The sequence below is a fragment of the Phyllobates terribilis genome, unplaced genomic scaffold, assembly GCF_046119375.1.
Source record: "Phyllobates terribilis strain yellow unplaced genomic scaffold, ASM4611937v1 Scaffold_1__5_contigs__length_1240528914, whole genome shotgun sequence".
Lineage (NCBI taxonomy): Eukaryota > Metazoa > Chordata > Amphibia > Anura > Dendrobatidae > Phyllobates > Phyllobates terribilis.
This window is the reverse complement of record NW_027362761.1, coordinates 717,864,173-717,887,396: the sequence shown is the minus strand read 5'-3', so window position 1 is coordinate 717,887,396 and position 23,224 is coordinate 717,864,173. Positions and strand designations below refer to the sequence as shown.

Sequence of the window (23,224 nt, the reverse complement as noted above, 5' to 3'; positions counted from 1 at the left end):
TGTGGGGGGTTTCCACTGTTTAGGCACATCAAGGGCTCTCCAAACGCAACATGGCGTCCGCTTTATTCAAGCAAATGGCGCTCCTTCCCTTCCGAACCCTGCCGTGTGCCCAGACAGTGGTTTTTCCCCACTTATGGGGTATCTGCATGCTCAGGGGAAATTGCACAACAAATTTTGGGGTTCATTTTTTCCTGTTACCCCTGCGAAAATAAAAAAAAATTGGGTCTGAAGTAACATTTTTGTGAAAAAAAGTTAAATGTTCATTTTTTTCTTCCACATTCCAAAAATTCCTGTGAAGCACCTAAAGGGTTAATAAAGTTCTTGAATGTGGTTTTGAGTGGTGCAGTTTTTAGAATGGTGTCACTTTTGGGTATTTTCTGTCATAAAGACCTCTCAAAGTCACTTCAAATGTGATGTGGTCCCTAAAAAAATGGTTTTGTAAATTTTGTTGGAAAAATGAGAAATCGCTGGTCAACTTTTAACCCTTATAGCTCCCTAACAAAAAAAAAAAAAATTGGTTCCAAAATTGTGCTGATGTAAATAAAGTAGACATGTGGGAAATGTTATTTATTAACTATTTTGTGTGACATATCTCTCTGATTTAAGGGCATGGAAATTTAAAGTTTGAAAATTGCGAAATTTTCTACATTTTTGCCAAATTTCCATTTTTTTTTTTACAAATAAACGCAAGTGATATCAAGAAATGTTACCACTATCATGAAGTACAATATGTCACGAAAAAACATTCTCAGAATCAGGGGGATCCGTTGAAGCGTTCCAGAGTAATTACCTCATAAAGTGACAGTGGTCAGAATTGGAAAAATTGGCCTGGTCATTAACGTGCAAACCACCCTCGGGGGTAAAGGGGTTAAAATGATCATTCTTGTAAAAAAATGTTATGACAAGCAATTGCCAAGACTGAAAATGTATATTAGGTTTTCAGTAGTAAACCTCTAGGTATGTCTTTCTGGACTCATGTACTGAAGCCTCGTTTTATCCCAGTGTAGAACATAAAAGCGGGCTAACTATTATTTGTTTATTGCCCCTTTCTTGAAAACATTCGGGATTACGCATATGCTCCATGAAGAACTTTTGCTGACTTCTAATTTTTCTAATTATTCACATTTGGGACCTGTTTCTTCTCTAAGCCTTACCGTTCCTACAAAGTAATGGCTGCTCGTCTTTATTACCGAGTTACGGGAAGACTTCTGAATCTCATGTCTCCAAAGCTTGCTGTACTCAGTAATATATTGTAGGCCTTTTATTTCTGGTAATCCCATTACCATTTACTTGCAGGATTCTAAACCACCTGTAATTTCTCTGCAAAAATTGATTGTGCGAGAGGTGGCGAATGAAGAGAAAGCCATGTTCCTCATAAGTGCTTCATTAAAAGGGCCGGAGATGTATGAAATTCACACTACCTCCAAAGAAGAGAGGAACTCCTGGATGACATTAATTCGAGGGGCTGTTGAGAGGTACTGTTATTTAACAAATATTTTCTTTTGGGAACTTGCAGGACATTGGCCCAATGCAATTAGTTAAACGGGGTTGTCCCAGGAACAAAGCACATTTTAATCAATAGATCCTGGAAATATAAAGTATTGGATGTGTTAAAAAAAAAATTGCTCCTATTAATTTGTTTTTCCAAAAAACAATAGTACATGTAAAAACAAGAAACTTTGTGATTTTTCTTGTTTGGGAAATCCGCTACTTTCTCCTCATGTATTTCTCATTCATTTTCAAGATTCATCACTGTTAAAATGTGCCTTCAATGAATACAGAATTTTCTACTACTGATATCGGAAATGACAATTGGTGCTTAGAAAGTTCTATGGAGAACTATAAGATTTGCTTCAGGTGAACTTGCAGTAGATTGTCTAAGTCTGCCTCTAGCTCCCCCCCTCTTTGTAAGGAATATCTTTGTAATAGAATAATCTGTCTTCACTGAATGCAGAATTTGCAGATTTTACCCATGAGAGTGAAAGATCAATCCATGAGGTGAAGGAAGCAGATATCTTTGATAACATATATTACAATGATGCTTTTTTTCTTGTGCACTATTGATTCGTGAAGTAAACAGGAATACAGCAGTTACTTTTTAAAGATCTGTTGCACCACCCCAGCTGACTCCATCCCGCATCGCTTCAGATGATGTACAGGTCTTTCCCTCCTATGTATACACATGGAAGAGACCTGTCAGGCAGAGAGAGGCAGAGGACATCGCCAAACTATTGTTGTCTCTCTCTATGGTCCCTGGCCATGGGTAGATCTTCAGTATGCTTTCTCTGCTTTGCACTTGGCTGCCATTATGCAACCAGGGATCTGATTCATGCTGCCTGCTGTTAGGGTAGCATGAATTGACTACCAGGTTCCTTATAAACGGCATCTGTCAGTAGGATCACCCCTCCTAAGCCGTCTGTATGGACATGTAGGTCATAGAAAGCTGAATAAAATGATACCTTGATATCTGTGATCTCATATTTTATTCTAGAGAAATCCATGTTTTTCTTATATGTAAATGAGCTGTTCAGATCTATGGGCCAGAGATTGATCTCCCTGAGAACCTGCATCCAGAGATTATTTTAAATGAACAGGGCCATTACCAGTGTAAGACATGTAGATTAGAAGAGCAGACTGTTAGTCATCACATGTCTCACACTGGTAACGCCCCCTTTCATTTAAAATAAGCTATGGAGGCAGATTAACAGGAAGATCTCTGTCCAGCCCATAGATCTTAACATCCCATTTACATGTTAAGAAATAAGACATTGGTTCACGGACATCAAGGGATCATTTTATTCAGCTTCCTATGACCAGCGAGCCCATATAGATGGCTTAGGAGGGGTGATCCTACTGACAGTCCTTTTAAAAGATCATCCTGTCTTCGTGGTATCCTACATAGATGATAGATCTTTTCGTTATACGTTACATAGTCTCACAGAGTTTTATGTTTCGTACAGTTGTCCAGATGAAGAGGCTGACTTTCTCAATGAAGCCGATGAAGAGCGAAAACAAGTGTCGGAGCGTGCTGCTAGGATGAAGGATCTTCAAGGTAATAGAATTATTTACTAATCATTTGGATTACTAGATAAAAGAAAATACATATGAAACATTAGTTTGCTTTGCTTGCAGATCAGATAATCTTGAAAGACACATCAATCATACAAATTCTCAGTGAAAAACTGCAGATTTGGCTGGAAATGGCTGAGATATATGGTTTTGATGAATCATCACAAGGGTCCAGGGTTCGAATTCTTGTTGGATCTGACAATGGAGAGAATTCAAAAGGAGAACAGATGCTCCTTTCTGCCATAGCTGAAGGTAAGATGGAAAATATTAGAGATGTAATACTCCTATCTCAGATCTCAAAAAAATTAAGAAGCTTACTCCGATCGCTGCTGATTAATTATGCGATCAGTCTCTGACAGCAGCATTTAAATAATGCCAGGACCCCCGTAACCGCCATCCTAACCCTCCTGTGAAGCTTCGCCACGGGTTGCACTTCATGTGAGAACCACAATTTCACTATATACTGCAGTACTGTGGTATTGCACTGTATAGTATAAGTGATCAAATGATCACCGGTTAAGAGGGAGTGAAAAGTTAAGTAAAAATTTTAAAAATTTTTTTTAAAAAAATTGAAATAAAAGTCAAAAAGATTAAAGGGGTTGTCCAGTCCAAACTGATAAGTTTTAACGGTGCCAAACATGGGAAATGAGAAGAGGTTGACCAAGTAATGGACAACCCCTTTAACTGTTGACTAGACAAACCTTCTATAACAAAAAGATAACACATTTCTTGTATGCTTCTTCACTTTTTATTCATTTTTGTAGCTGAAAAAATTGAAACCATGCTGCTATGCCAGTTCTCCACCCCATGTGACAGTCCCAGCTCTGGGGTTACCACTCTGCCTAGAAGATCTGAGACTTTTGGGGGCTATGACAGTAACTGTGGACATATCAACAAAAGTAAGAATATTTCTCCAGAACCAGTGTAGATGGGAAAAGTTTAGCTTGACTTAAACATTGTTTGGCTCTGTTTATCTGTAAAGCAGTTGGTTATTTTTATCATGTCATCATATGGGACTTAAAGGGAATTTATCAGCAAGTTTTGCTATTTATTCTGTGAGCAGCATGATGTAGGGTCTGAGACCCAGATTCCAGCAATGTATCACATACTGGGCTGCTTGTTATAGTTTCAATACAATCAATAAGTGTTTTATCAGCAGGAGATTCTCACTAAAGAACAAGTTGCCTCGTGCCATGTAGTTCTCCTGCTCTGTGTAACAATGCCTCCACTACCGATTAGCAGCTTTCTGCCTATGCACAGTGTACACAGAAAGCTGTCAATCAGTGGTGTGGGCGGGGTTATACAGAGCTCAGCATTCAGAGAACTGGTAGATCTGCAGCAGAGAAAAGTGATCTTATCAAAACTGCAGCAAGCAGCCCAGAAAGTGAGACATTGCTGGAATCGGGGTCTCTTTCCTTATATCAATATCATGGTACTCTCAGATTATATAGCAAAAACCTGGATATACATTTTTTTAACATGTAAAATAAAGATTGATCCCTGTACCATAGTCCGCCGCATGAAGTATTTAACCCCTAAATAATCAGACACTTATGAGTGATTTTGCACGCTTGGTAGTTTAATAGGACTAACCTTTTAAAGTCTTGGGCTACTAACATAATTTTTGCACTAATTTTTACACCTTTACATAAACATGTTTTTAGTGTGTTTTTTTTTGTGTTTCTGGCAATGTGTTTATAAGTAAAAAAAAAAAAAAATAATAATATTTTTTGTTAATTAGTAAATGTATACTAAAATAAAGTATTAGCATATGTTTCTTTTAAAATATAATGTATAGTCTCAGATTACAGCCAATGAAGTGCTTGTATAGTTACTGATAAAGAGGACCTTTCACCAAATTTCTCATGTTGAACTGTACACAAAGTAATTGCAGCTGCAGAGGGGAATAAAACTTTTTTTTTTTTTTTTTTTTTCACCTCTCGGGTGTGGAGATATTACCAATCAAAGTATTTGGCATCTATTGAGTTAACTTTTGTTAAGTTCCCCCAAAAATGTTAAGAAAAAAACCTCTAGTTATATAATTGGTTATGGGAGAAGGGCCCACTTCAGATATGGCTGAGCTCCTTTCAATGTGCAGGAGACATGTCTATTCATGACCGCCTGCCCTAGAAGTGCACCTCTGTAATCAGTTCTTTGACCATGACGGCTATTTTTCTGTCCTGAAAGGCGTACTCCAGAGAGAGACTGAAAAAAAGGATTCACATTGGCATAACTTCACACGCTATAGAGCATCACATCCATGGTAGTATATTTCAATTGTCACAGTATGTTGTATTCAGAACTACTCGCTGTGATGGAGATGCAGCTTCTAAGTGCCCCATCCCTTCTAAGACGCTACATCACAGATCATGTGGGGGAAGCTTGATTTTGGCTTTTAATGCTAGCAAGCCCCATGATAACACTCCCTTCCATGCAGCCACAGATCAGAGGGGCATGGTTTTTGTTCATTCCTTGTTATGCAGCTTGCCGCCTGACCAAGTCTGCAATCATAAGTACCTTCACACTCCTTGTAATGGGAGGAAGCCATGAATTGTATCATTCAAGCTGTGAAAGAGAACGAAGGGGAGAGCAGGAGTCATGATAGCCGTGAAGGAAGATGAGGCAGTGCAGAACAAGCCATGACTGTGTATTAGGCATGGACTTGTCATTCAATGCTCTACCTCTGCTCACCACCTGCCGCTGCACAACTTGTTTGTGACATGTTGACCGGTCATGACTCTCTCCCTGTTTGTACAGTTCTCACTTTGCGATCAGACCGACATATGGCAGTACATGCTGTCATGGCTTGTTCGGCACTGGCTGCCTGAAGCTGTACAGCTAGCTTGTTACATGTGAAGGCACTTTCAGGGAAGCTGGGACTGTAACATACAAGCTGTCAAGAAACAGGCATAGGTTACAGGAAGGTTAAAAAGGCAGAGCACAAAGAGCGGAATAACATTACAAACGGGCACACCATGGTATCAGGCTTGTTCAGGGGGCTGGCTTGCATAATAAGCAAGGAATAAGCCATGGAAGGAAACGTGATCAGGGGGCTGGCTAGCGATAGGAACCGTCAGTAAGCCACACTGCCTGATCATTGACCTAGCATACCAGAAGGGAGGGAGCGCACCCAGGAGCTGCAGTCAGTAGTTCTGAATAGCACATACTGTGACATATGAAAACCCCATTATAGATGTTAGCCTTTATAGTTTTTGAAGTTATGTCTGTACAGCTACTGTACTTTATATGTTATGAAAAAGAAGAAAAAAGCTGCACTTACCATCCATTAAAAACGAGTGTCCTTTATTGCTTAACTGGATAAAAGAACAATGGCAAGCAGGGAGAGCGGGGAGGAGGAGTATAGACGACAGCTGTTTTGTGCTAGATTAGCGCTACTGCTGGTCCAGTACTTTATATGTTAGATTAGAATTAAGCAATATATAATGTTCTGATGATGCATTCTTCTTACTGGAGGAAACGCTGCCTGTTTTCCTTAAATTAGGTGTCGTGATATCTAAATTAGAGCCTTTCTGTATTTTGGTTTGCAGCGGGCAGTTTTAAGCAGAGAGTCAAAGACCGACGCACCACATCTACCAGTTCAGAGACTCAAGACCTTCTGCAGAATGAGGTAAACCTATAATCATTTGTGTTTTTGGTTTCTATTGAAATGGTATACAATTAGTTTGTATACCACAACTGTCATTGTTGTTTGGTTTCTTTGCTATATTTGTACATAGTTACTGCATATGCCCCAGGAAGAATAAACATGTTCAAGGTTTAACATGTAGTATTTTTCTTTTTTTTTTCTTTCATAGACTGATGTGTCCATTTTAGAGAATAACAATCCTCCAGAATCAGAGGTAACATTTTGTCCTTGGCCAAAAATGTATGCCACACTTCTGATCTACAATAGAAATCTCATAGTAACTAATGCAAACACTGTGAAGTGAACATGTAGAGAACCTCCTTGGTGTATGTGACTGACAGAGGCACTAACGCAGTTTGTCCCTAGCCTAACCTGAATGAGGGTGCTTTGATTCTACCCTCAATGTCATGGGAAAGAAGAGTCAGACTGTTGGGTTTCTTGCCCAGTCATTTTTTTCCATGGAAGAGGAGTTGCTCATAAAGCAGTCTGGCGGTGGCTTATCCCCCCCTCCATCGAAAGCACAGACGCTCATCCGAGTTAAGCATGCACCTGTATTCAGAATTTTTGCCTACAGCTGTTGAAGCACCCTGTAGTCCTATTGTTTTTAGCACATTTGTGTATTGTAATTCCACCAGATGTGATTAGCACATAGAAGTACAGCAGTCATTCATACAGCTGTCAAAACAGTATGACACGCTTCTAAAAGATTGGCTGTTTTATTCTTGATTAGTAGCTATTATTATTTTATGTGTTTTTCCAGATAATTTTGAAGGTGACGACACTGATACAAATGCTTTATGGCCTACAGGTGAGTTACATTAAATAAAAAAAAAAGTTGTAATGTACAACAGTTGTGTTTTTTTGCATTTTTTGCTTCCATATTTGGGAGCTACTTTGCAGGAATTTTCTGATCTAATTTCTGAATCACTCCCCTTACAAGCTGCATCTACTTTGGTGAAGGGAAAGCATAGACAGATAATACATTTCTTGGGTAAAATAGCTGCATACAGATTCTGGTTGAGATTTAACAATGCTTTTTTAAAGGGAGTCTGTCTCCCTCATTCTCAACTAACTATACTGTGATATTGGGGATTTACCCCCATAGAAATCATACTAGTAATGTACATTACAGGTACAATACCTTTTAACAACTTTTAATCCATATGCAAATGAGGGGCTTTGGTGCACCCTTTGCGTGACCAAGAGCTTGGTAGTCCATTACGCTCCCTCTTTTTGCATGTTGGTGGCTTCCCCTGCTTCTGCTTGACAGCACTCGCTTTCCTTAGCAAGTGCTGCCTGAAGTTGCAGTGGCTGGGTGCGTTCTCCTCCATGGCTTCTCTCTGCTAACTCCACTACATTTTCTACCTATCAGTGTAGTGAGCAGAGATGAGCCAAGGAGGAGAACACACCGCCAAGCACAAGCCGTGTCAGTGTGCATATATGACAGCTGACTTTAGGCAGCATTTGCTTTTTGAAGTGAACGCTGTCAGTTGAAAACGGGGGTAGCCCCCAACATGCAAAATGACGAGCGTAACGGTGCACTTTTCATTTGCATAACAATTGTGTTATTCTCTCATGCTAGCACTGTGACTGTTACAGTGCTTATTTTTCATAGGGTCTAAATTCTCTATTACTGTATAACTCATTTAAAATGCATTTTAGGGATGAGAGACCCTTTAATAGCTTTATCATAGTTAGCATTTTCTTCACTTTGCCTTAAAGCCGCCTCCTGAAGAACATAAGATTTTTTTTCTTGACAAAAACTCCTCACTTTTCACTATATGGTGCTTTTTTGGTGTATATTTATTGTTTTATATCTGTTTTTGAGATTGGCTATCATACAGGTCGTGGCAGTATGGCTTCTGTTTCCTTAATGCACCCATTGAGTTCTACTAGTGAGTCTCTAGAAAACAAGACAGACTAGTGACTGCTGCATTTCCATGCGTAATACCGCTCTGTACTGCTGCACTCACTTACCCTGACCCGTGTGCTAGTTGTTCTGTTGTGCACATGGACAGTTGATATGCTCATCTAAACTGCGCACAGCTTGTAACGGTGTTGTATTAATTCTTAGGCCCTGATAGCACAGCAGGACAGCCACATAGAGGCACAGAGAGAACGTGAAAAGCAAACACGACAGCAATCATCCAGGGGCAATTGGTTGCTTGAGCAGGAGAAGCAGCGGAACTTTGAAAAACAGAGGGAAGAGTTTGCTAATGTGCAGAAGCTGCAAGACCAGCTTAAGCAAGAAAGACAGCGGTGGGAGCGTGAAAAGACCCGGCAGCAGAAGGACATGGAAGCTACTGAGATGATGCTCCGGCAAAGAGAGGACGCTTCACGGATTGAAAAGGAGAAGATGAAACAGGAGCGGATCGAACTAGAGGCACAGAGAGAAGCCTATCAGCATGATTTGGAAAGGTTGCGCGAGGCTCAAAAGGCTGTGGAGAAGGACAGAGAGCGACTGGAGCAGCTGAAAAAGATCAAGAAGCCAGTTGGATCATTTACTCCAGAACTGGTGCAGGTCACATTGGTTCGTATAATCTCTCTGTTCTTATTATTACAGCAATTCCAACAGTCTGCTTTCTAGGTACTTTTCCTGCACGCAGGGAAAGCCTCAGAGTTATTGCAATGGTATCTTTTCTCCAGCCCTATTGCTTATCAGATTCATTTTATACCTGTTTGTTCCTGATGGACATACAGTGCGCAGCATAAATGATTACACCCCAACAGATTTGTCAGAAAACCTTTAGTTTGCTTTCAGTGTCAACATTTTCTATGAGATGCCATACTACTATGAAACTCGGTTTTGTCAAAATTTCGGAAATCATTCTCGTGCTCAGTGAGGTATTGATTACAACATTACTTTTTAAAGGGGGTGTACTCATTTATGCGGAGCACTGTAAAAGCATATAATTTAGCACTGTATTTCTGCTTAGGTAGGCAAAATAAGAAATTACTATTTCCATAGCACGCTCAGTGAATGTGTTAGAAATGTGGGGTAGTATTGGTCTATGTCCTATCATTCAAACTGGAGGCATTATTGTTATGTGATGGCTGTAATGTCACTGTGAACATAAATTAAAAGAAAAGACCCCATTTAAAATGACATCAGCAGTGTTTGTTTTTCAGGGTTTAACACATTCTGCAAGTTTTAATGGAGAAGGAATGCAGAACTTAGAAGGAGCCGGTATGAAACCTACCACTAAAAACACTGCCTCTGTGTCAGCTGCTGACTACCTGGAGAGGCCTGAAGTCTCACGTCGGGACAGTACCTCCATGGAAGCTAGACCAGCATTGAAAAATGATGTGCCTATTCATTTGTTAAGTGCCACTAACCAGATCCAGAAGCCCTCATTACTCACAAAGCAGCAGATACCTACCAAGCTGGCCACATTGACGAAAAGTGGAAGGGACAAGTCTAGTAGAGGAAAAACTTCTCATCGGACTGACAGTTCAGGTCAGTGGAAAACATCTGGTCCTTAAAAGATCTTAAAACTAAGTAACTACCACCTCCAGTAAATAACACGTGACACAAAATTACATTGTGATTATTTAAAGAGTAACTAAACTTTCTTCCTGATTTTCCATGCACTCAAATTGCCTGCAGATTGGTAGGGATTCCAGCTCTTTATACCCCCACCGATTGCACAATATACCATGAGAAGTGCGCTGCTCAGCAGGCATGAGTGCACACAGAATGGGGTATGGCTTCAATAGAAAGCATTTTGGAAAAATTAGTTGAAGCTAGCAAATTCAAATTTCAAGAGAACCTATAATTTCTAGGGTGTACTTAGTTTCTTCCCATGACATGCACGCACGCACGCACACACACACGCGCACACACGCGCACACACACACACACACACACACACACACACACACACACACACACACACACACACACACACACACACACACACACACTATTCAGCGATTATGTTGTGAACTTCATCATGACCCTGGCTTCAATTAAAAGCATATTAGATATTCTAAATCGGATTAAAACAATGAAAAACCTACTTCAGATTGATTGGTCAAAATGCATTGTACATAGTAAATATTTTCCCCAAGTACCCCAAATCTGAGCAGTATTTCAATCCAGTTGCCACCAGCTACACTTTTGTCTAGTTTTCTTTTCAGCAGAAGCAGCATTTAGTTCATGGAGGAAGCTGTACCCTGCATTAGTTTCTCAGTCCTGTAAGATCAGGGTGGATAGGCACAGTGTGGTCCTCGGTGCAACTCCCCCAGACGCTCACCAAACAGTCTTTATAGAGTCACAAATGCAGTCATAGTGAAGTCCAATCAGGGCGTATGTCATATTGACATGGTGCTCACATTACACATTAGTGAACCACCTATTGCACTGTTTTTACTGTAAAAAAAATGGAGATGCAAAGGTTAGAACAGCAAAAGGAGCAGGCGGAGGAAAACAACGCCATAGAGTAAGAATGGATATACAAGTGTGTCTCACTAAATTAGAATATCATCAAAAAGTTAATTTATTTCAGTTCTTCAATACAAAAAGTGAAACTCATATTATATAGAGTCATTACACACAGAGTGATCTATTTCAAGTGTTTATTTCTGTTAATGTTGATGATTATGGCTTACAGCCAATGAAAACACATAAGTCATTATCTCAGTAAATTAGAATACTTTATAACAACAGCTTGAAAAATATTTTTAAAATCTGAAATGTTGGCCTACTGAAATGTATGTTCAGCAAATGCACTCAATACTTGGTCGGGGCTCCTTTTGCATCAATTACTACATCAATGCGGCGTGGCATGGAGGCGATCACCCTGTGGCACTGCTGAGGTGTTATGGAAGCCCAGGTTGCTTTGATAGCAGCCTTCAGCTCGTCTGCATTGTTGGGTCTGGTGTCTCTTATCTTCCTCTTGACAATACCCGATAGATTCTCTATGGGGTTAAGGTCAGGCGAGTTTGCTGGCCAATCAAGCACAGTGATACTGTTGTTTTTAAACCAGGTATTGGTACTTTTGGCAGTGTGCACAGGTGCCAAGTCCTGCTGGAGAATGAAATATCCATCTCCAAAAAGCTTGTCGGCAGAGGGAAGCATGAAGTGCTCTAAAATTTCCTGGTAGACGGCTGTGCTGACTTTGGTCTTGATAAAACACAGTGGACCTACACCAGCAGATGACATGGCTCCCCAAACCATCACTGATTGTGGAAACTTCACACTAGACCTCAAGCAGCTTGGATTGTGGCCTCTCCACTCTTCCTCCAGACTCTGGGACCTTGATTTCCAAATGAAATGCAAAATTTACTTTCATCTGAAAACAACACCTTGGACCACTGAGCAACAGTCCAGGTCTTTTTCTCCTTGGCCGAGGTAAGACGCTTCTGGCGTTGTCTATTGGTCATGAGTGGCTTGACACAAGGAATGCGTTCTCTTGTAGCCCATGTCCTGGATACGTCTGTGTGTGGTGGCTCTTGAAGTAATGACTCCAGCAGCAGTCCACTCCTTGTAACTCTCCCCCAATTTTTTGAATGGCCTTTTCTTAATCCTTTCAAGGCTGCGGTTATCCCGGTTGCTTGTGCACCTTTTTCTACCACACTTTTTCCTTCCACTCAACTCTCCATTAATATGCTTGGATACAGCACTCTGTGAACAGCCAGCTTCTTTAGCAATGACCTTTTGTGGCTTACCCTTCTTGTGGGGTGTGTCAATGACTGCCTTCTGGACATCTGTCAAGTCAGCAGTCTTCCCCATGATTGTGGAGCCTACTGAAACAGACTAAGGGACCCTTTTAAATGCATTGGAAGCCTTTGCAGGTGTGTTTTGTTAATTATTCTAATTTACTGAGATAATGACTTTTGTGTTTTCATTGGCTGTAAGCCATTAATCATCAACATTAACCGGTTCCCGACCGCCCACTGTAGATAAACGTCGGCGCTTGCCGGGCTCTGTGCAGCGCCGACGTTTAAAAACGGTGGGTGGTCTCGCAGCGCTCAGGACCCCCAGGGTCCTGCAAGCGCTGCGATTCCGGTGCAGAGCGTTAGCTCTGACAGGGGACATCATCGGGACCTGATTAGATCAGGTCCCAGTGATGTTAACCCTTAGCTGTCTTCTATATGCTGTGATCTATTGTGATCGCGGCATATAGGAGACAGCAGGAGGAGAGGGGGTCGTCAACTTACCTCTCCGAAGACCTCCGAGTCCTTCCAGGACCTGGGGTTGCTATGGCAGCTGGAGGTCACATGACCGCCTCCAGCTCTGCCATATATGGTGTCCTGTCTGACTCAGCTGCAGCTGTAGCCAGACAGGAGACTCTGACTGAAACAGTCAGGGAAGATCTCATGTAATGTAATATATGTCTATTACATTACATGAGATCAGAGATCAGAAAAATAAAAATTAATGTCCCATACAGGGACTAAGAAAAAATGTGAAAAAAAGTAAAAAAAAAAGTTTTTAAACTATTAATAAAAAAATCACAAAATAAATAAAAATAAATAAATAAAATATTAAACCAATAAATCCGTATATTTTTACAAAACCAAAAAAAGTACACATATTTGGTATCGCCGCGTCCGAAACAACCCGAGCTATAAAACTGTCACACTAATTAACTCCTTCTGTGCACACCGTAATAAAAATAAATAAAAAACGGAGCAAAAAAATATGCTTTTTCATCATATTGCCAAACAAAAAGTGGAAAAAAATGCAAACAAAATAGAAATAAAAATGGTACCACTGAAAACGTCATCTTGTTACGCAAAAAAAAAGCCGCCATACAGCTCCATCAGCCGAAAAATAAAAAAGTTATAGCGCTCAGAATAAAGCAATGCAAAAAAAATATTTTTTTCTATAAAATAGTTTTATTGTGTAAAAGCGCCAAAACATAAAAAAAATACAGTAAGTGTAGTATCGCTGTAAACGTACTGACCCGAAGAATAACGCTGCCTGATCACTTTTACCACACGCAGAACGGCATAAAAAAAAAACTCAAAAAACAATTCCTGAATTGTTTGTTTTTGTTAATTTTACCTCCCAAAAAACGGAATAGAAAGCGATCAAAAAATGTCACGTCCCCAAAAATGGTACCAATAAAAATGTCAACTCGTCCCGCAAAAAACAAGCCGTCACATGACTCTGTCGGCCGAAATATGGAAAAATTATAGCTCTCAAAATATGGTGATGCAAAAACTAGATTTTGCAAAAAAAGCGTCTCTTAGTGTGTGACAGCTGTCAGTCATAAAAACCCGATATCAATCTGGTATCTCTGTAATCACACCGACCCGAAGAATAAAGTAATCTAATCAGTTATATCACACTAGGAACGGCGTAAAAAATAAATAAAACCAATTCTTCACCTGCTACTGATTTGTTTATTATGTCCCCAAAGATCCCAGTAAGGCTCTGCCCACATTTATCCTGCGCTCTGCGCTGAGCACTTACACCAGAGTTTCCGTGTAAATCTCTGAAATACATGATTCAGCCGGAACCCATGACGGAAGATTCCCTGTAATGAGACAGATATAGGCCACTGTGGACGCCGTCTAGCCTGGGATCCCACGGTGTCATTTGTTTTAGGCGTGCATAAAAGTGCGGTTGGCCACAGTTTTGTGCACTTCTGAAAAAAAGGACACCGCTACACAGAGGCCAGACGGTGTCCAGAGTAACTCTGCTGCCTCATTACAGTGAATGGATCCTGCAGGGGTTTCATCTGAATTACATCACTTGGAAATTTAGATGGAAACCCCGATGTAAGTGCTCAGCCTAGAGCGCCGGATAAATGTTACGTAAAATGTTCCCAATAAAAGCTTCAACTCAGTCCTCAAAAAAAGCTAGTCCCCACTCAGGTCCGTCATCTGTTAAAAATATAAGGGACTTCCAAGTTACTGGTAGCAGAAAGGCTCTGGAAAAGCAAAATGACCCTTGCCCCCCAAAAGAAATTCAGAAAATTTTGTGCTCCCAAATCCAAATGCCTATTCTACAATAATTTGTTCTCCAATTGTCAAATAGCACTCCGTCCCCCCCAGATCTCACCGTATGGCTAAGCGGTACGATACAGCCACATATGGGGTATTGACACTTTTAGAAGAAATTGTGTGACACATTTTGGCACCATTTTTACCCATTGCCCTGTTTGAAAATGTAAAATCTGAGGGTAAAACATTTTTTTGTGGTAAAAATATAATTATGATTTTTTCACTGCCCAATGGTATAAATTTAAAAATTAAAAAATACTCACTACTTCCCTAGATGAATTCCTTGAGAGGTGTAGTTTACAAAATGGGGTCATTTGTGGAGGTTTCTGCTGTTTTGGCATGTCAGCGACTCTTCAAATGTGACATGGTGTCTGCTGCCTATCCCAGCCAACATAGCGCTCCTTTCTCTTCCGAACCCTGCCGTACACCAAAGCAGTGGTTTTCCCCCACATATGGGGTATCGGCGTACTCAGGAGAAATTGTACAACAAATTTCATGGTGCAATTTCTCCGGTTACCCTTATGATAATGCAAAATTAGGGGATGAAAAACATTTTTTATGGGAAAAATGTGAAAATTTTATTTTCACGGCTCAATATTATAAACTTCTGTGAAGCAGCTGGGGGTGCAAGGTGCTCACCACACATCTAGATAAGTTCCCTAAGGGGTCTAGTTTCCAAAATGGTGGCACTTGTGGGGGGTTTCCGCTGTTTAGACACATTAGGGGCTCCACAAATGCGACATGGCGTCCGCTAATTATTCAAACAAATTTTACATTCAAAAAGTCAAATGGCGCTCCTTCCCTTTCAAACCCTGCCATGTGCCCAAACAGTAATTTGCCTCCACATATGGGGTATCAGCGTGTTCAGGAGAAATTGCACAACAAATTTCATGGTGCAATTTATCCTATTACCCTTATGATAATGCAAAATTAAGGGATGAAAAACGGTTTTGTGGGAAAAATGTGAAAATTTTATTTTTACAGCTCAATATTATAAACTTCTGTGAAGCACCTTGGGGTTCAAGGTGCTCACCACACATCTAGATAAGTTCCCTAAGGGGTCTAGTTTCCAAAATGGTGTCACTTGTGGGGGGTTTCCACTGTTTAGGCACATCAGGAGCTCTCCAAACGCAACATGGCGTCTGCTAATTATTCAGACAAATTTTACATTCAAAAAGTCTAATGGCGCTCCTTCCCTTCCGAACCCTGCAGTGCGCCCAAACAGTGGTTTTCCCTCACATATGGGGTATCAGCACGCTCAAGAGAAATTGCACAAAAAAATTTGGGGTCCATTTTTTCCTGTTACCCCTGTGAAAATAAAAAAAATTGGGTCTAAAGTAACATTTTTGTGAAAAAAGTTAAATGTTAATTTTTTTTTTCCACATTCCAAAAATTCCTGTGAAGCACCTGAAGGGTTAATAAAGTTCTTGAATGTGGTTTTGAGCACCTTGAGGGGTGCAGTTTTTAGAATGGTGTCAATTTTGGGTATTTTCTGTCATAAAGACCCCTCAAAGTGACTTCAAATATGATGTGGTCCCTAAAAAAATGTTTTTGTAAATTTTGTTGGAAAAATGAGAAATCGCTGGTCAACTTTTAACCCTTATAGCTCCCTAACAAAAAAAAATTTTGGTTCCAAAATTGTGCTGATGTAAAGTAGACATGTGGGAAATGTTATTTATTAACTCTTTTGTGTGACATATCTCTCTGATTTAAGGGCATGAAAATTCAAAGTTTGAAAATTGCAAAATTTTCTAAATTTTCGCCAAATTTCCGATTTTTTCACAAATAAACGCAAGTTATATGGAAGAAATTTTACCACTATCATGAAGTACAATATGTCATGAAAAAACAGTCTCCGAATCAGGGGAATACGTTGAAGCGTTCCAGAGTAATTACTTCATAAAGTGACAGTGGTCAGAATTGAAAAAATTGGCCCGGTCACGAAGGCAAAAACAGGCTCTGGCGCGAAGTGGTTAACAGAAATAAACACTTGAAATAGATCACTCTGTTTGTAATGACTCTATATAATATATGAGTTTCACTTTTTGTATTGAAGAACTGAAATAAATTAACTTGTTGATGATATTCTAATTTAGTGAGAAGCACTTGTAACTCATCATTAGGTTTGTGGTTTGGTTAAAACATTTCTAACCTTTCCATCACACACAATTTCATGTAAATGGTATTGTCTGTGCCAGCATCCATAGGTCACAGGCCACTTTTTCCATCCAAGCTCTCTGAGAAGGATGACAGTATTATGAGGATCCGAAGAGCCGCCAGTCCAGGCCTAGTGAGCAATCAGATATCGTTCTTCCAGCAAGGTAAGCAGATGGGGCTCGTGCTTGTGTCAAATATTTTTAATTGCCTTTCTATGAACTGTATACAGCATAATATTACTATAGTACTTCTTACATCTAGAAGCAGAAATGGCTCAAGGTCACAGTGACTCTGTCTGGTGCCAGTGCATACAATTAGCCTGCAAAAGTCCTTAACACTATCATCACTCCCCTTCTTTACCAAGCAAGGATTCGGACCTTGAGTCTACGTACCCTAAATATTGAGCCCTTGGCTGATTCATTTCCCAGCATCCACCTTTTCCTTTCAGCAACCTGTTCACTGTTTTTAACCCTGAAAATCCTCTACAACACAACCCAGGACAACTCGAGTGCTGTTATGAGTGTCCTGACAAGATGTATACAAAATATTGCAAATGCCAATTACTAGTACAGCAGATTCCAGCCATCCTGCTATAGAAAAATAATAGCTGGAATTTGATGCTGCCATTTTTATGTGTCAGACCCATTGTGTCTATTATATGAATAGATGGTATTCTCCAAGACAAGACTTTAATTACTATGAAAAGTGGAGACCTGAGTCATGCAGAGCAGGTAGCCAAAGTGCAAACTGCAAGGTTGTATCCTGTAGGATATTTCATAGCTTGTGTAGGGATTTAAATGATTGTAGATGTTTTCATGGTTGTTCACTATCTGCTCATTCCACTTAGATCTTTCGGGACAAGACTTTAGCAGTGATATACCATCCCATTCTTCAAGCCTTTACCGACACAGCAGTGGCCACGTGGTATCACCCTCCTCCATGCTTTCCCCAGCACCTCCAGCTGATGAAGACACAAACAAGGAAGATGTGATTTTTTTCTAGGCTTCCTATCAAAGCATTTAAGTTTTTGCTGCAGTTCATTTGGCACTGGACTTAATAACTTTTTTGGATTTCCGCCTGTACCGCTAAGGCCTTGTGAGGTGTATTGACATAATCTTGAAAACTTCAAGCATTTTTACAGTAGTGATGTTTGTGACGGTCCAAAGAGTAACGGAAATGCATTCACCAATTGAAATGCACAATGCAATATTACCTTATTTTAGCTTGTAGACTACTGACCAGATCTTACCCATTCTGAACAGAGGATGGTTTTTGTCAGAGCGATGTCATAAGGGGGTGATCTAGTGACCCGTCTGCATCTGTGTTCTTCTGAAGCATCGCCTGCTGGACAGGACTGCTGAACAATTAGCTAAGAAATGATTGCCTGTTTTTATGTTCACTTTTAACCATATATCATATGGCCACCATGGGCATCACTGACCACCGTCCACAATGAGGAAAGCATGCTTGCCCATTAAATAACTCATGTTTACCCTTATTTATTGACTGCCTCTTGAGATGATTTTCTACATTTTCTAAGGTTCTTCTGATTCCAGAGACCAGACGTTTCTATTTTTAATAACCTAAAGGATGCTGCACCAATCCAGACCAAGTAACAATATTAGTTAGAAACCTATTTTGTCACTGGGCAAGAGATAGAAAATGTTAGTGATATATGTGATAATACCACATGGAAACCATTGAGCGTGTGCGTAAATTTCCCGATTTAGCCCCTTTTCTTGTCCCGTTTTCTCATGGCAGAGAATAGCATACCACTGCCAGCTATCTCCTGATTGTTAGCGCAGTACTATATTCTACTTAATCTGGACTCGCTGAAATAAGAATAGTGCCATTATTGTTTATAATCCGTGTATGTACAGTTTTTAACTTACTGGTCTACTAGCACTTTTAAGAATTACATAGCACAGATTGTATTGATGTCAAAATCAGTAGGCCATTGTATTTTTATATGACCACAAGCAAATGAATTCTTAAGATAAGAAATATGTGGACGTGTATTTAATTTTATTTGATATATTTTTCATCCTGTTTTATTACACTCTTTATTCCAATTTATTTCTTTATTTTAAAGGGAAAATATTCAGAACATTTGACATTACTCCTCTCAGGAGCATTGTCTCACATTTCTTGTCACCTTCATTTTAATGTTATCTTTTTACCTTTATGGTAACTTTCATTAAAAATGTTATTGCATTAATACATGTTAGAGCGTGTAGGGTTAAGAAAATTGTGTACTGTCCTTTAAAACATAAAGGTGAATGATACCTGTTAAAGTAGACATGGGCCCCTCTGTCAGGTTCTAAAAAACCTTCAAAATCTCTTTTCTTCCTATATGAGAGGCTGGCCCTCCATATTGTATGTATTCCAGTGCCCATAAATGTATGGACTGTAGTGCACTACATAGGCTCTATTGTTCACGTCATGCACTTTTAGCACAACATGTAGCTTCCAAAATACAGTGCAACTTGTTCCATTCATCGGTCTTCACCTGGTGTCAAAAAGGCTTGTAAAAAGCATGTGCACCCATTCATATCCCAAGGTGTTCTTTCCAATATTCATTCCTGCCTCTTTATATTTCTGTGTTTTAGGCATCAGTCAGGCGTCCGTTGTTCACTTGTGTGATTTTATACTTGTTTTTTGCAGACCGCAACGTTCCACTAATAATCTCAGCGACATATCTGATTTTGATCAAATTCATGGATCAGTCTCCCATACAAGTCTATGGCACCAGGAAAATCATGGATTGCGCATGGATGGCATCAGCGTGCTGTCCATGATTAAAGGGAACCTATCAGGCTTCATGCAGCCCAAACCTCGGACAGCATGAATTGCACCCTGGCTGCACTATTGCTGTTAGGTATATCATTTTCTGAAATGCTTTGGTGTTTCAAAGAAAATATACTTTGTAGATTCAGCCAAGAATCAAAGCCAGAAATGAGACTAGTTTGGTTTTGCCTTCTTCCGGCTCATCACAGTGCCACTGAAAGTGATTGACAGGTTTCTCCCTTGCTTGTACATAGAGAGAGACTTGTCAGCCATCAACAGCAACACTAGGCAATGCCGGCTAGGGATGAAGCTGGACTAATCTGGTCTCTGGCTATGGTCCCCAGCTGGATCTTTAAATTATATTTTCTCTGAAAGTTTGGAGTGTTTCATAGAATATTATACCTGTCTGCAATCACACAGCCAACCTCTGATCCATGCTGCCCAAGGTTTGGGTAGCATGAATCGGCTGACAGGTTCCCTTTAACCTTTTAATGGATAGGAGAAGCTTTGCACTTTTTGGTTTTTTTTTTGTTCCCCATCAGTGAAAAATTACTGATGAAACAATGATGGTAAAAACTAACACACTGACCAAACACTGATGAAAATTAGAAAAAGGAATCCGGCACTCTTATTTCTTTACACAATTTGCTTAATCCAATAAATTTTATAAGCAAGGTTTGACGTTTCGATCTCGTCAACAGAGAGTCCAACAGCATCGGGACAGCGTTTCCTGACTTTCACTAGGTATGAACATTCTGAGCAGGCAGCGGCTTATGTCATACAATGTTACTGTGAATGTGATTAACCGCAATAAATATACTTTTTGTGTATATCTGATGAAGGTCGGTGAGACCGAAAAACGTCAAACCTTGCTTATACACAATTTGTTTGCTTAATCCAATAAATTGCATCAAAATTGAGTGCCGGAATCCTTTTTATAATATTGTATTTAGACCCTATCCATTCACCTAACCATTGACTGAGTGCCATACTTCTTTCGTTTCTTTTAAAATACTGATTAAACTTGGATTCAAAACACTAATGAACAATGGTCTGTATTTTTTACACACCAGAAAAATCATGGAGATCTCAACGAGGCCTTATAAAATGTATTTGTATTTTAAATATTGTATATGGACCCCAATATCTGGACTGACCTGGGGTTTCCAAACTTATGGCCTCACAGACAAATATATGGCTGTGCGTTTCGGTCAGGAGACCCGCTGCCAGACTGGGCTTTTGTAATACTGACCATGAAAATTACTCGTATGATCCCGGCCTTAGTTGGAGTTTAATCTGCCCAGTGTTTAAGGTATGTTGCCTGTATTTTTTTCTTTTTCAAGAAGCCGTCCATGCGGGTTGTCTATTGTTGCAGCTCTGCCCAAATAAAGTGATTTTGTAATAAAAGTTAATGAATTTAGTATAATAACATGAATTGACTATATCCAGTTGGATAATTTTAAAATGTTCTCGTTATGAAGTTTCTATTTTACAGATATATACACACACTATTTGATACTCTGCCCATTTTAGAAGTTTTCCCACCTATAAAGAATGGAGAGGTCTGTAATTTTTATCGTAGGTAAACTTCAACTGTGAGAGACAGAATCTAAAATAAAAAACAGAATATCACATTGTATGATTTTTAAATAATTAAATTGCATTTTATTGCATGAAATAAGTATTTGATCACCTACCAACCAGCAAGAATTCTGGCTCTCACAGACCTGTTAGTTTTTCTGTAAGAAGCCCTCCTACTCTACACTCATTACCTGTATTAATTGCACATGTTTGAACGACACCTGTCCACACAATCAATCATACTCCAACCTCTCCAACATGGCCAACACCTAAGAGCTGTCTAAGGACACCAGCGACAAAATTGTAGACCTGTACAAGGCTGGGATGGGCTACAGGACAATAGGCAAGCAGCTTGGTGAGAAGGCAACAACTGTTGGCACAATTATTAGAAAATGGAAGAAACACAAGATTACTGACAATCTTCCTTGGTCTGAGGTTCCATGCAAGATCTCGCCTCGTTGGGGTAAGGATGATTCTGAGAAAGGTCTGAAATCAGCCCAGAACTACATAGAAGGAGTACCTGGTCAATGACCTGAAGAGAGCTGGGACCCTAGTCTCAAACATTACCATTCTATTGTATCAAATACTTATTTCATGCAATAAAATGAAAATTAATTATGTAAAAATCATACAATGTGATTTTCTGTCTCTCACATGTGAAGTGTACCTACGATTAAAATTACAGACCTCTCCATTCTTTATAGGTGGGAAAACTTGCAAAACCGACAGTGTATCAAATACTTATTTTCCCCACTGTATATAATCTTGCGTATTACCCGGACATTGGTCTGTTTTGTCAGCAATGACACAATACAATGGAACATGATGTAGATTAATGGTCATGTTTTTAGGATTAGATGTTGAAGTAGTTTTAGATTAACTACAATGGGTATCCGGAGCAAGCTTCATCAGTCAATGGACAAACCAGGCGATAAATGAACATATTTTTTTTTTCTTTTTATCTGATTATTTTTGAAAAAATGTCTGTCTTAAAGCTGCTACATTATAAAGACAATTTGTAATTGTACAAAGAGCTAATAGATTATATCATCTGATCCTCAGCTCAGTTAAGCTAAGTATAACAGGTCATAGAACATTTTTTTCTTTTAGTTCATGTCTTGTTTCTCAACCCTTGGAGCTTATCATGTATTCTGTGGCCCTTTCATTCATATTATGATCACTGGGACCATGATGGAAAAGGCAGAGCACTGTAGGTGCTGGAAAATTTATCTTTTGGTTAAAAAAAAAAAAAAAAAAATACAATCTGGTGTATGGATGTAAATTCTGTAAATATATATATATATATATATATATGTGCATTTATATATTTTTTATTTTCTGGAAATGATAATGTAATGCCGCACATGTTTATGTTGTGTGTCCAATGAACAAATAATACCCCGCAGTATATAGCTAAGCTGCTGTGAATGAATTGATGTGTATATGTGAAAGAGACACACTGCAAGCTATAATGATTTGTAATTACCGTATGTCTTATTCCTTGACAAATAAACTGTTGATTTCAATGGGCTTACAGATTCAATCCTCTGCTGTTTGCATTGCTGACAATTAACCCCTTTACCCCCCAAGCATGTTTTCACCTTCATGACCAGGCCAAATTTTACAATTCTGACTAGCATAGGTGGATTATAATGAGGGCAGTCTGAGCTACCGCCTAGGGCCCATGGCTCCGGGGAGCCCACGGCCAGATTGCACCCATTATAATGTTTTGTGCGTCACCAGTGGTGCACATCTTCGGGCAGGGAGCCGTCCTGGCGCTGCGCTGCCGGCAATGCTGAATGACTGCGCAGTTTCAGGGGAGCTCCTGACGCATGCGTTATGACATCATCATCCAGCGTCAGAACAATGTCATCGCGCCAGCCACAAGAAGACGTGAAGCCCTACGCACCGGAGCACACCGACGGGTACAGGAGCGAGGGGAGTATGTGTTGTTTATTTTTTCTTTTTTAATTAATGTGTATGGAGTGTGTGCCTAATATATATGGGCTATGTGAGAGCTCATACTGT

At 39.7% G+C, this 23,224-nt stretch overlaps 1 protein-coding gene across 6 annotated transcripts in view; it reads left to right on the top strand.

The window, feature by feature from the left end:
* The window catches only part of LOC141274287 (rho guanine nucleotide exchange factor 18-like), a 513,433-nt gene extending 490,707 nt beyond the window's left edge, over positions 1-22,726 (top strand). For all 6 annotated transcript variants that reach the window (XM_073686293.1, XM_073686291.1, XM_073686292.1 and 3 more), the window contains 11 exons: positions 1,297-1,475; positions 2,961-3,052; positions 3,133-3,321; positions 3,834-3,968; positions 6,618-6,697; positions 6,885-6,929; positions 7,476-7,523; positions 8,790-9,245; positions 9,845-10,172; positions 16,870-16,992; positions 17,676-22,726. In XM_073686293.1, coding sequence (XP_073542394.1) covers positions 1,297-1,475; positions 2,961-3,052; positions 3,133-3,321; positions 3,834-3,968; positions 6,618-6,697; positions 6,885-6,929; positions 7,476-7,523; positions 8,790-9,245; positions 9,845-10,172; positions 16,870-16,992; positions 17,676-17,830 — 1,830 coding nt within the window. In that variant the 3' untranslated portion in view covers positions 17,831-22,726. The remainder of the gene's footprint in view (positions 1-1,296; positions 1,476-2,960; positions 3,053-3,132; positions 3,322-3,833; positions 3,969-6,617; positions 6,698-6,884; positions 6,930-7,475; positions 7,524-8,789; positions 9,246-9,844; positions 10,173-16,869; positions 16,993-17,675) is intronic.
* Positions 22,727-23,224: the final 498 nt, after the last annotated feature.